General features: G+C 47.7%; 2 protein-coding genes across 2 annotated transcripts; one reads left to right on the top strand and one right to left on the bottom strand.

Annotated features, from left to right (window-relative positions):
• Nucleotides 1–5758: 5758 nt before the first annotated feature.
• Nucleotides 5759–11227, top strand: Lovit (loss of visual transmission). Its single transcript, XM_076788336.1, has 9 exons — nt 5759–6282; nt 6480–6742; nt 6829–7077; nt 7194–7444; nt 7874–7984; nt 8068–8358; nt 8600–8730; nt 8980–9154; nt 9915–11227. Exons 1-9 carry the CDS (start codon nt 6083–6085, stop codon nt 10143–10145), a joined length of 1902 nt encoding a protein of 633 aa, XP_076644451.1. The 5' UTR covers nt 5759–6082; the 3' UTR covers nt 10146–11227.
• Nucleotides 11222–13628, bottom strand: LOC143354688 (malate dehydrogenase, cytoplasmic). Its single transcript, XM_076788951.1, has 7 exons — nt 13558–13628; nt 13189–13451; nt 12974–13119; nt 12736–12888; nt 11731–11892; nt 11447–11653; nt 11222–11371 (listed from the first exon to the last, which is right to left on the bottom strand). Exons 1-7 carry the CDS (start codon nt 13626–13628, stop codon nt 11273–11275), a joined length of 1101 nt encoding a protein of 366 aa, XP_076645066.1. The 3' UTR covers nt 11222–11272.
• Between the last annotated feature and the right edge of the window lie 18 nt (nt 13629–13646).

Below are 13646 nucleotides of genomic sequence, written 5' to 3'. Positions count from 1 at the left end.
ACGGTTGTTGTCGTTACGCGATGCAGTTCCGGCAATTCCGCCAATTATTGGCCGGGTCAAGTGGCGAGTTACGGTTCCGCGAAGACATCATACTTCCTTAATTTAATTAGCGCTCGGTGTCCACGAAAACCGCTCTCAACGACGTCATACGTCCCTCCACCGATAATCTTCGTATCGCCGTGGCCACGTAAGCGAAATTACAATTCGTTTAGCGCAGAAACAATCCGTTTCTCCGTTGTACACTTTCTCTGATTCCGTACGCGAACGCGAAACACGCCCGATCGAATTTCTATTCTGTTTTGTCTTTTGTATCAATTTACTTGCGCATGTCGTCAGTTGAAATTGTAGCGCATGTTATGGGTTGCGGAGAGTGTACAACTTTGACAATATTTCGTTCGTACAATCGCAGGAGGGTGCCTTGCCTGCATTGCATTTGATAAAATATTTTAAGAATGAGGGCTGCTGCCAAAACAAACGCCGATAGCGAAAGTGTTGAAGCAGCTTGTTACGTCGAACGATCCTGTATCTATGTAAGGTGAAATATTTGACTGAGAACTTTCGGTTGATCAGGCTAACGAATAGATCGATCGTTTCGCGAACCGCTGGAAATCGATCATCGGGTTCCTTGCGTTTTCACGATCGTGTCTCCGTATTAATTCGGATGGCGGATGTTCCACCGAATTACTTTCCTTATTCTGGCCGCAGGGAGAAGAGAAAAGCAGAGGCCATCGAAGTTCATCGGACGATTTCTGTCCTGTTCCGGCGCGGAATTTCCCCGCTAACCTTGTTCCCGTCTAACAATCGGAACTCGATTCGCGTCTGAAACGATTTTACAAGCGAGTTTCGTCGCCGCGACGAAAGAAATTATGTTTCCCCGAGTAAACGACCGGTCGTTCTGCAGTCGCGTCGAATATAAAATAGGTACAGGACCCCGTTCGAGGGACGCTTCTCAACGTCCCCGCGAATCCAAGAGCCGCGAGTATCGGATCGTTATTTCGATTTCAGTTGAACTCGACTTTGAACCTGCGGGCTTTAATTACCCGTACATATCTTCCACGATGGCCTTGGACTTCGTTGAACGCTAAGAAGCTCGCATGATCGTTGATCGATCAACAGAACTAATTGATCCGCTGCTCGTTCGCCGAGCGATTGTGTTCTTGAGGCATCGTGGTCGTGCGGCAAGCGTACGTTTTTCTCAAAAAAAACATCCACGCTTTAGGGTAAGGGTCCCAATCACCAATTAAGAAAGAAATATTACATTTTTTTCATTACAATCAGTTAAATGTTATACATCTTTTTTTTTCAATATACGTTATGCTTTAAAAATAATTAATATAGGCAAAGTAATTGGGTCCCTTACCCTATATTTTAAACGTAAGCTAGCCAAAAATTTCTTAGCGCTTTCGATCGCATTTTTTTGTTATGGAACCACGTGCCCACGTGTTAGCCGCAATAGCACGATGCCTTCGGACGTCACGTTTGTATTTACAGATGATCAAATATCGCTGTTTGCGAACGACCACCCTGTTCGCGCAAACATCGCCGATAAGGTTCGACTTTCCCGTAGATGTTTTCCTAGAAACGATTTCGTCGTCGGCTTTTTTCTTTGTTGCGGGTCTCACGGTCGCGCGCGACCAACGATCGATGCGCGTTCAATGTATTTAGATCTTATTTGAGGAAATACCGTCGGAACACGGTGCTGCTCCCGGCAATGACGAGGAAGGAATTCTTCAGCCCGGGAGGACCGTGCGTCCAATCCGATTATTCGATTAAACAGCATCGGTTCGGTTCGGTTCGGTTCGTTTCCGCGGGGACCGACGAGCTTGCTTGCACTCCAATTTATTAAATAATACACTCTAATGAAATCTCCTGGTGGGCAGGATCGGAAATATTGCGTCCAATCTGAGGCGATTTACCGGGGTCAAGAAATCTCCCGAGCGAACGATGATTAGGTGTAAAAGCATAATACAATTGCTTCCAGTCCGAGACGATTCTTCAAGGCAAAGTATTCTTGGAAATCTTCTGGTAACGATAATGCCCGATGAGTCATTTAACTGTGCCACCTACTGATTACCTAAGCACAAAACAGCTGTGATACAATACAGTTTTAAACGAAAATTATTAATATTACACATTACGAAACACAAATTCAAGGTCGCCTTCGCGGAAAAGTGAAATGTAAAAAGACTAATTATTACATTGTACGGATCGGTTATACGTCAAACAACTTTTGTTATCGGTAAATTTCGACGACACGGTTAAGCGCGTTATCCCTGTACAGGATAACACAGTGTTCGTTGCTGTCGCGCTGTTTATTGCATGCAGCGTTTTCCAAGACACAGGGGTTTATCGTGCAGCAACGGAGAAATTAGAATACCGACAGACTCTGCCCCGTAGACTTGTTTTTTATTGGACGTTGGAAGGAATTTCCCTAATGGGAGGGACTGCAGAGAACGATCGGCTGGATCAACGGTGATCCCTATTGCGGCGATTTTTCGCGCTCGATCCGCACACGTGTCCGTTCGTTTCAATTTCCGCGACGGAAAGACGATACATGGTAACGGTGGCGCGATGAGTCGGAATACGGGAAACGCGTTACGCTTTATTCAGGGTTTCAATCTCCATTTGATCGGTCCAAAGTGACGCCATTCGTCCGATGTATCGCGAGGTAATTCGCCGTTTCCTCGATATATTTATTCTCCGAAACGATGTTTCAGAGAACGAACGCGCGTCGTTAAGAACAGTCTGTAAGAACATTAGAAAATTTTCCTCAAGGCCGAACCCACCGTAGAATCGAAGATTGAAACTTCTCCTTTACAAAAAGCCCCTAAAATTTAGTGTACGATTTTTTTGCCTACTTATTCGGCTACGAATGAAAGGTGTATGTACTGTCAACTTCGCAATAGTATAAGTTACAAACTTGTTCTACGTTCTTGGTTCATGAAACTATTGGATGCGTTGGTGAAATAAATTTTTCATCCTTTTTTACAGACGTTTCAACTTAGAGATGTCAAAGATAAGCGAAACGAACGATTGAGTGCGAAAGTAGAGACTCCAAGCTTTAAAATAAGACCTGGTTTATCGTTGTACCATTATTTTTCACGTAAGTTCACGTATTTTTAGGATCCACTATTTGTTACGAAATATTTACGAAATATTTGCTCTGACATTTATAGATGGACACCCTGTATGCAAATGGGACCTAGAGGAGAAGATTTCAAAGGACCAAAAGGATAAAATTGGCGAGGATCAGCAAAAATCCGCAAAGCGACTACTACGAAGATGTCCTCGCAAGATATATGAAATTCCTGAGGACCTTGCGGAAGAACATTGATTTGAGGACCCCTTTGATTTTTCATCCCGGTTTTACGGGAACAATCGGCCGCGTTCGCGTAGGATTTCGAAGGCGTAGCCTCGCCTTGCGTTCAATTATCACGGACTCGTTAATATCGAGCCGGATAATGAAAACGACGAGGACAAGGCAGGCAGACGGCTGCGGTCTGCGCGGATCCGCGCGGAACCTCCTCCCCCGGGCGCGCGTTAAATCGAATTGAAAATCCGCTTCGAAAGGAACACGGGCGAATCGGCAAAGTGCAATTTCCCGGCCGGAAATTACATCGGCGCGGTGCGACGCGAGTTGACGATGGAAAAAGAGGTTCTTCGAGGACGCTCCGTTTGCGGAGAGACGCCGTCGGTGGACGCGAACACGCGTAAACACGCTCGCGTCCTGAAACGGCAGAACAAACAGCGGCGACTTCGCGCGGACGCGGAAAAGAAGCTCGTTCGCTTCATTGTTGTTGACAATCCGCCTCTGAGACAATGGAACCCCGTGAAGCACGGCAAACCGTTTACGGAACGTTTCGGTTCGCGCACCTGCGATCGCCGATCTCGCGGATACACGGCGAAATCAATTGGCGAACCGATTTCCGCTATCCGAGCAAGACCGAAATATTCGTCGTTTTTACGAAAGCTTGGTAGTCCAGGGTTGATTAGCGAGCTGTCCTATTTAGTTAGACCCCAGCCTTGGGGCCAGCCTTTGCACAGCCAACGCAACGGCGGAGCTCCGCTAATGATTTCGCATGCAGCATCTATTAAAGACACGTGCAAATGCCGTCTTTATTCTTATCAATGCGATCGGTCGTTGTGTAATCAGGCTTACGCTCCATCTGAGGAGGACAATGGAATAATACGAGCGAGAATGGTCCACGAAACCAACGATTTCTCGTTCGCCGTCGTCGATTATTCGAAAAAGCAGCGGTCGCGTAAAACGTTTGATCTGTGAAGCGACCCTACGAACTACGAACTTTTGCGAAGCGACGAAACTTTCAGAGATTAGGGTACGATTAACGTACGATCGTATAGTTAAGAGTCGCGCCGTGCGCGGAACCTCAACGACAGAAAATTTGCGAGCGGCACGGCGTTTCACTGCCTAAACGAGTTCACCCGATCGTCCTCGACGACGAGATAACGCGCTTGCGAAAGCGATCATTTTTCAAGCTCTCTCTATTCGCTTATTAGCTACACCGTCGCTGCATGTCGCGAGCGTATCGAGCCATCGTATTATATTAACTGCCTCCGTCGAGGGAAGTCCTACAAACTAGGTCTTGTTGCGTATGTGGCCTTGGCCCGAGCTTCTCCCTTGTCAGAGCTTACGACAGCAATACGCGTCGACAACTTCATCGCGCATTGATCGTACTACTCTTTTTCACGGCTACTAGCATTCATTCGGACACTCCCTCCCCCCAATCAGGACACAAAGCGCTCCGTCTATGTAGGCCTAAATTTGTCTTAAATCTTTAGCAGAGAAGCATACGAGAACGAGGATGCTCGGTCTGTCGTCCAAAAGGATTACCGCTTTCAATTTTGCGAATGTAGTTTAATACAGCTCGCTCGGTGTGAACGATCTTAGTTCGAACTCTTCCGCCAGCAAAGCGTTAACAAATAATATTAGGGGTACCCATAAGTAATCAATTATTTGCAAAGAATTTCCCATACAGCGAAACTCACTCAGGAAAAAATCAAAGAATTGCAATGGGAAGTTTTACCGCACCCCCCGTGCTCACCGGATATTGTTCCCTCATGCACTTCTGTAGAAGATGTAAGAAGGCACCTTGAGTCATATTTTGCTTCACGAACCCTGGATTTCTATAAGAGGGGGATTGAAAATTTGCAACAAAGATGGCAAACTGTCCTTGATAATGATGCAGATCATATAATAAATTTAGATTTTACTACAAAGTTTGTTTTAGATTTCAAAATAATTGATTACTTATGAGGCCCCCCTAATATGTCGTCCAAGGAGCTAACAAACAAGAGGACAATGTAATTGCGAAACTGGAAGCTCGATCGAGTCGCGGTTCGAGCGGTCCAAGCCCGGGTCATCTGATGCGTTCGGTCGCTGGAGCATCCTCTGTCCAGTTCGATCGCTCCGGGAATTGTCCCAGGAAGCTCCCGTTCAAACCGAGAGTGCGACGTTCTGCGAGCGTGCTCGTCAAGACGTAAAGTCCGAGTAGGATCGGATGACGGTCGGGCAACAGATTCCATCGAGCTTTTCCGACCGACAGAGAAGCGACTTTAATCAACTCTAACGAGCATCCTGGCTGTCCCCGCCGGGGTAAGTAGGTTTCCCTCGGTACACGAAAAGCTCATTTTACATCCTCCGGGAACGAGGGGGCGAGCGAGGAGAAGCCGACCGAGCCCCTGCTGGCCCTCGGTGAAAGTCGACGTCGCTCGAGCTTTCGTCTTGGCGGCGAGCTTGCGGGACCGTCAGTCGGGTCTCGTGTCTCGTCGGCGAAGCACACACCGGCCACGCAACCACCCGTTTACCATATACACCCCCTCGCGATCTCTCGATCCCTCGGATTCTCGACCGGGATGAGCTTGCGAACGATCTCGATCATGTCCTTCGATTAAACTCTCTTTCGCTCTCTGTCCCGTGTGTGAAACGAAAGCACTACAAAGAGAACCGCGACAACAGAACAGTTCGGGATGAGGCGGCAGACAGGGGCCAAGCCGATCGAGCGATGAGATCCAGGGATCCCTGATCGACGTTCGAGACGAATCATCGTGAACCTCGCCAGCCATGGTGGACAAACTGCACGAGTACGAGGGGTTCGCCGGAAGGGTACACGATGTCCGGGACAAGATCAAGGAGAAGTGGGAGGTCTGGAAAGAGTGGAAGAACAGCGTGCCCCTCGATCAGGGCGTCGAGGGGGTCCTCAACCATCTGCGGGGCCCGCCGAAGCTCGAGAGGACCTTGGACGACTACGCTCACGTCTACAGGTACCTGGACTTCCGCACCGGAAATTCTCAATTTTCAGGTTCACCACCGTCGATGGCGGCTCGCGTGCACAGCGCTATAAAATAATAAATCTGCAGGCAATAACGTTTGCTTCGTAACACTTGCATGCTGAAACCGGACACTCCGCCCGGCAACAATCTAATAGAAACGGTGATCGAAAGAAGGCTCTGTTCTCCAGGAAAAAGTCGCGAGGAGAGTTGGTTCGCGTGTCCGCGGCCGTGATGGGCATCGAGTTCTCGTACGCGGCGGAAACCGCGTTCGTTTCACCGACCCTGTTGAAGATCGGCGTGGACCATCAGCACATGACATTGGTGTGGGCGCTGAGCCCTCTGATCGGCTTCTTCGTCACCCCGATACTGGGTAGCTTGAGCGACCGATGCAGATCGAAATACGGCCGACGGAGGCCGTTCATCTTCCTCCTCGCGATCGGAGTGCTAATAGGTAACAACGCTTCTTCCTGGACGGCCGAGTGTGAACTTGAAATCGAACGCGTCGCAACCGTTTGTTCGTCTTTCCTCTTTCCTCAGGATTGATTCTGGTTCCCAATGGCGAGGGTATGGGATACGCCTTCGGCGACATCCCTGCGGTCCACTCGAACTATACCGTGCCCCTCGGGCACCGGACCACGGCGAAACAGGGGAAGGAGGACGCACCGAAGCCACCCTCGCACTCGTGGGGGATCTTCTTCACGATTCTGGGCACGGTGCTCCTGGACTTCGACGCCGACGCTTGCCAGAGCCCTGCCAGAGCTTATCTGCTCGACGTCACTACACCTGGCAAGTAAATAATAACATTTGTCAGAAGTTTTCGCAATAAGAACCGTCGCAGAACGGTGGACGCGACGGTCCGCGGGATCGAAATCAAAGGGAAAATTGAGAATCGCTTGTCGCAGAGGACCACGCGAAAGGCCTGAGCACGTTCACCATAATGGCGGGCCTGGGCGGGTTCATGGGCTACGGATTGGGCGGCATCAACTGGGACGCCACGGCGATCGGCGTGATGCTCGGCGGTCATCTGCACGCGACCTTCACGCTGATCACCATCATCTTCATCGTATGCGTGTTCTGCACCATCACCAGCTTCAAGGAGATCCCTCTGGAGCTGCTGGAGAGGGAAGAGTACCTGCAGCTTCGGGACCAAGTGGTTCGTTGCTCGAAGAACGTTTCCACGGTTTATTTTACCATTGCAGTGATTAGAACTTTTTTGTTATTCAAGAAGGAGGATCATTGTGTTTATTGTATACCTGTGTATTCTTCGATGGCTACGTATATTGGTCAATTTAACGCTTTGAAACGCCCAACCAGCAATCTCAAATCAAAGTAATTTAGCGAAATCAGAATTAGAGATTGGAGATGTACGTTGTAAAGCAAGATGTTCGTTGCTTAGCACTTTTGTTGTAAAAGTACTGTTTCCATATTCTTGCATTTTGTAAATCCTGACCACTTGCTACAAATATTAATAGCGAAGCAAACTTTTCCGTCTCCCACTTCTGGGAGACGTGGCACTCAAAGTGTTGAAAGAATTGAATAACATTCGTATTGAAAATGTAGTCTAGAATAGTATGCCCTTCAGGTGACCGGCGAAGAAAGACAGGACGAGCAGAAGGAGCACGACAAGATCACGACGGACGAGTCTGTGTCGTACGGGACATTGGACGCCGAGCAGGACACCGCGAAGAAAGATGTAAGCGAGAAACGATCCTTGATAGATCATCTAGTAGTCATACAGCCGTGCCATCGAGTAATCGACGAATCAACGACAAACAGGAATTCATGCTGAAGCCGCTGCCGGTGCAGGAGCCAGAGAAAAGGGCAGGACAGGTACCTATGGTGCCGGACGCGATACCGAACGAGGTCACTTATGGTGCACCAGACACGGAGGATCCCGCGGCGAACCCCAAGGCCACGCTGAGACAGTATTTGATGTCCATTGTCTACATGCCGCACAGTCTTCGCATGGTGTGCTTGACGAACTTGTTCTGCTGGATGGCGCACGTCTGCTATTCCCTGTACTTCACGGATTTCGTCGGGGAAGCTGTCTATGGCGGCAATCCACAAGTAAATAGCCTATTTGTTCCCCCAAAAAAATATTTATAAACGCTCGCGAGATAGGAATTATGTGGATGGCAAAAATTTTAGTCTTTTACTCAGTTTTCTTTTATTTATACATGCCGGGTATGTCAACCACGACGTTGAGCAAACGAACAACTGCGCAAAACGATGGGAGATTGTAACCATTATTATTTATATATGTCAACTACACTTTGACAAAAATATTAAGTGAAATTCTGTTTTGTAGGCGCCGGACGGCAGCAAGGAGCGAGAGCTTTACGAAAGCGGAGTGAGATTCGGCTGCTGGGGGATGTCCATGTACTCCTTGTCCTGCTCCTGTTACTCGTTGATCATCGAGAGGCTGATAGAACGCTACAAGTAACATTTTCTCTTCGACGAACGATCTGCGGATGTTTGCGCAAATAACCATCTCTGCGGAGATACTCGACGAATATTCGAAACTAAAGTCTAATCTACGAACAGTTCCCGGATGCGGGCGGCAATTCTGTGAAACTGCGATTTACTGTTCTTTGTAATTTGTCTATAAGCAGTATGTTATAAGCACGAAAATCCGCAGTCCGTCAACCTCGACGAAACAATAATCTGAGTATGTTCTCTGGGGAACAGGGCTAGAAGGGTCTATGTTTGCGGGCTGCTGTTCTACAGCACAGGGATGATGATGATGGCGCTGACCAAGCACCCCGTGGGAGTGATCGTGTTCTCCTGGACAGCCGGAGTGATGTACTCCACTCTATTCACCATGCCGTACTTGTTGGTTGCGCATTACCACGCTTCGTCGACGGTGAGTAACGAGAATCCTCTCCCTCGCCGTTCCAACGGTATAGCTCCAGAACTATTTTAATATCTCTGGGCATCGCGTCGTTTGTCATTGTTCCCGGAGGAACAATAAGACTAAGAAGTTCTCTCGGAGGATTCAGCAAAATATAGTAAGATGAGACGGAGACGCGTAATATCAAACTGCTTCGAGACGATCCACTCCAGAAAATTAACCGACGCCAGTATAATTAAGTGGTGTCTATTACAGACACACCGGTGTCCTTTAAACTTCAACTTCTGCGTTCCCATCGCTAATTGCTGTGAAACCGTATCCCCGACACTGGACCCACCGAACCGGCCCGAGAATCGTTTCGTTCTTCTACAATTATTAATTGGTTCTAACAGCTTGAGGATAATGCGACGCGGTATTTCAATGAGAATTTATACTGAAAAGCGAACACGATTAACACTATGAAGACGCGTTTGCGAGAAGCCTAGGAACAAACTGTTTCATTCTCTCTCGACAAATGCAATCTTACATAGATAATGAACGTACTCGGTCAAAAAATATATTGCCAACGGTGCGAATAAGTAGCGATCCAAGAAAAGTCTGCGAAGGCAGCGTGCGAAGCACGACAAGTATTTCCAACAGAGTATAATGCTATTAGGATCTCGGGAATATGATGCAACGACGCATCCCGTTTTCTCGGTGCACGTTCCACGATGTCCGAGACTGTATATGCAGGCGTATACGCGACGCTAATCGAATTTGCTCGACTTTGCAGTTCGAGGTGACAGCCGACGGAGAAGCCGTGCAAAGCGAGGGAGTGCGCGGCCTCGGCACCGACGTTGCCATCGTCTCGTCGATGGTATTCCTGGCGCAGTTCCTGCTCTCTTGCTGTCTCGGCACGATCGTCAGCAAATCGGGAACAACCACCGCTGTGGTCTGCGTGGCGAGCACCCTGGCGGCCTGCGGAGCCGTCTCCGCCACTCAGATCATGTACCTGGATCTCTGAAAACGATCTCGCGAAAACAGCCTCTTCGCGAGCAACCTGCGAGCAAGGAACCACTCGGACGTCGCTCTACAACTAATTATACGGCACTCTGCTTAACATGCGCGGCGTGCGGTGGGCCATTTCTGTAAAACACAGTGACTCGCTTAATCGATCGAATGCCCTTCCAAACAGAATGTACGATTCGAAGTTTCTCAGAAGGATTAGTTTACTGGATAACGCCGCAAACAAATTTTTTCGAAAATTCCATTTGGCAATAGACTGCGGTCCTTATACAGATTATGTACCATCTTCGCACTGCAGATCTGCAGTCTAGGAACGAACAGACTGCGGATCTGATGCATTCATGACAAAAGTGAATAGCTGAGATACAGGAAACGTTAGAAGAATTTAAGAATATCGATACGCTATATTCGACTCGTTGAAATTATTAGAAGAAAATTTTAATGCCGTTTCTGCTTCTTACTATTCGTTTCGTAGATTCATGCCGGTCGTACAGCTATGTATGTACAGAGTGTCCTAAGAGCAAAGTAAGCGTTGCGTGTTGTGTAAAGTCACCAAGAAGTAAGGTGGAAACGAAGTACAGTGAGTTCTCGATATATGTCAACAACACGGGTCTTGCTAGCGTCACGTATCGTCCAGGAGACATACCCTAGCTACGCTATGTTTACACTCCTCGATGTCCTTGGCCTCTCGAGCTATGTGGCCCCTCGGTACCCGCGGTAGTGGGGATAATTCCGCGACGTTTATCATCCAGGCCTTGACGACATATATAGAGAAATCACTGTACAGTCTTTGGGACAGCCTGTACACTCGCAGAGGATGACCGACCGTTCGTCGACGAGCGCTCTTTCGCTGGACAACAGTGCCACGTTAACGATGCACAAATAAATGGCTCCACTGACTCGCGACACGGCCCCAAAGTCTCTCTCTCTCTCTCTCTCTCTCTCTAACTTGAAACTGCATTCTCCAGGACATTTGTAAATAAACCTGTATCTTTTAAAATCGTAATAAAGCGCGCAAAAGATGCGTGGCTCTCAGAGTTGAAACTACAACTGTTGAGAAATACAAGAGTGTAAAAAAGACGAAGGTACTTTTCGGTGGATAGGTTCAAACGGTGTCCAGATTGTTCAGATCGCTAACACGTCCAGAGCGGCTTGGATGTCCTTTATCATTAGCCTGCTGACGTCCACAAGATATGTCGCGACGTATTCGTCGTCGACTAGGCCCTGTATCGAATTTCGAAACGCTTCGACAACATTAGATGTCACGGGGATCGAGACGGCTCATTAGGTGGAACGAACCTGCACGATCTCGTACCGCCTGTCTCTGCAGAAGACGGGATAAGAGAAGAACATCCCGGCCGGGATGCCGTAAGAATGATCGGACATCACCCCCATGCAGGTCCACTCATTTTCCGGGGTGCCGTTCCATAGAATTTTGCAGTGGTCGGCCAGCGCGTACGCCATGGACGTTACGTAGCTAGGTCTGCGTAGAATGCTTTGCATGATCTGTCGGAGAACGACCGGTTCAAAGCGAATCGTTTTCGGCGCTCAACTCTTTCGGAAACGACGAAGAAGGTGTTTACCGGCGAAAGCTCGCTTCTCAGCCAGATCTTCAACTCGTCCGTGACGGGCTGACCGTTCGTCAGGTACATGTACCTGCAATCTGTGAAGCAGAACTTGTTGTTTGTGCCCCACACTATGATGTTCTTGATGTGCGTTGGGTGACAATTCGCCCGAACTGCGATCTGAAACGGGTATATCGTCGTAAAAGGATATAGCCGGATAAGAAGGTCAAAAGTGCCCCTAAACCAAAGAGAAATTACGGAAAAACCTGATTTTCTTTGTCACCCCATTACTATCCCCCATGTTGACATATAAGGTTGAAAATTGGCAGAAAGTACTCTGTTAGCCAAATGCTGCTTCGAGAAAATTTTGCGCAATGTTTCTATCACACTTTGCGAGCAAAAGGCTTGTCCATTTAGTACCAAACCCTGCTTAGAGCAGAATTTGGTCCTTATTTTGTATGAATTTGGCACCAAAACGTGTCGACAAATTCTTAGCCAAATACAGAAACAGATGGATCAGAATTTGAGTGCAAAGTTTGCAGGCAAAATTCCATGCCAAATTAAGGCCAAACTTGTTCTACATGTCCTTGCTCTACAAGTACATATCGGGAAAAATCGGAGTAAACCTTGATTTAGGAGGAAAAATAGAATTTTATTCAAACCTCTAAATTATATAATTTTAAGTTTCATATATTTTCAATAATTTAATTCCGTTTTCCCTCGTACAAGCAAGGTTTACTCTTAGAACAAGGTTAGGTTCGCTCTTAGTGCGACCGATCTGCCCTCTATAACGAAACCAAGGTTTGACTTCGATTTGGTCTTGATTTGGCATGAAATTTCGGCTGCAAACTTTGCACTCAAATACCGAGCCTAATGCGGAAACAGATGGGTCGGAATTTGTAGAGAAATTTTAGTAGCAAATTCATAGCAAATTGTCGAATGGCCTATTGCAAATTTAATTTGGTTTTGGAAGACTTTCGACCTCCTTATCCGGCAATACCCTTTAATTCGACTGTATCGTACGTGTGCGGCAGCTATCCGCCAATTAAACAACGACAGCGAGGTTATGTTTTCCCTGGGGGTGGTTGTCGCGAGGCGGGAAATTATGGTGGCGGCGGTGTTCCCGAGCGCTATGATCCTTACATTCTTCTTTGCGTAGTTCTCGATGAACTCGCCCTGTAGCAACGATTGTCAGAAAATTGCAAACTGTATCAAGGGCGACGGATCATCGAAAACGCCTGGCATGGCGATGAAATGTTACGTAGGACTTGAAGACTCGAACGAATTCCTTGAAGAACGGGTCGTTATACTCTTTCTCTTGAAACTCGTACTCTCTCGCTGGACCGATGCAGAAGACTACATCCGCGTCCTTGAACGCGACCGATGCGTCGTAACCATATACAACGTCTGCAGAACGATGTGATCGATGTTGACGATTTTTTTTTTAGAAAGTGAGAGGGGCGCCGTTAATTTTACCGTGCAGGAGATTAGGGCTGCAGAGAGTGAGCTCGATAGCGACGCTCTCCAGAAACACCGCTCTGGATTGGAACTCGTATACGCTCAGAGAGATCAACTGGTCGGGTCCGAATATCTCGTCGAAGAAAATTCTATAGATGAGAGCGAGCGCGATATCGGTGCATCCATCGGTGACGACGACTCGCAAGACATCGTTCTTGTTTTGCGACGCATGGGTCACGATGACCTCGTCGCTCTCGTCGCCCCTAGAATACATTGACGTACTGCTCAAGAAAATATTCTACACCTATGTATGTTGGTACGTTCGCGATCGTCCTTCTCGAAAGAATGAAAACAGTCCTTGAAGTTTAATTCGAAAAACACGTTTACGCTATCTTCACTGCTTGAACACGTTCGCTACCAACGTTTATATCAGCCTTCATATAGAACCAACATTGCATTGCGCATTACAATTTTAA

This window comes from Halictus rubicundus, chromosome 5 (genome assembly GCF_050948215.1).
Source record: "Halictus rubicundus isolate RS-2024b chromosome 5, iyHalRubi1_principal, whole genome shotgun sequence".
Taxonomy (NCBI): domain Eukaryota; kingdom Metazoa; phylum Arthropoda; class Insecta; order Hymenoptera; family Halictidae; genus Halictus; species Halictus rubicundus.
The sequence above is the reverse complement of the archived record's forward strand: the minus strand, read 5'-3'. Positions and strand labels throughout refer to the sequence as shown.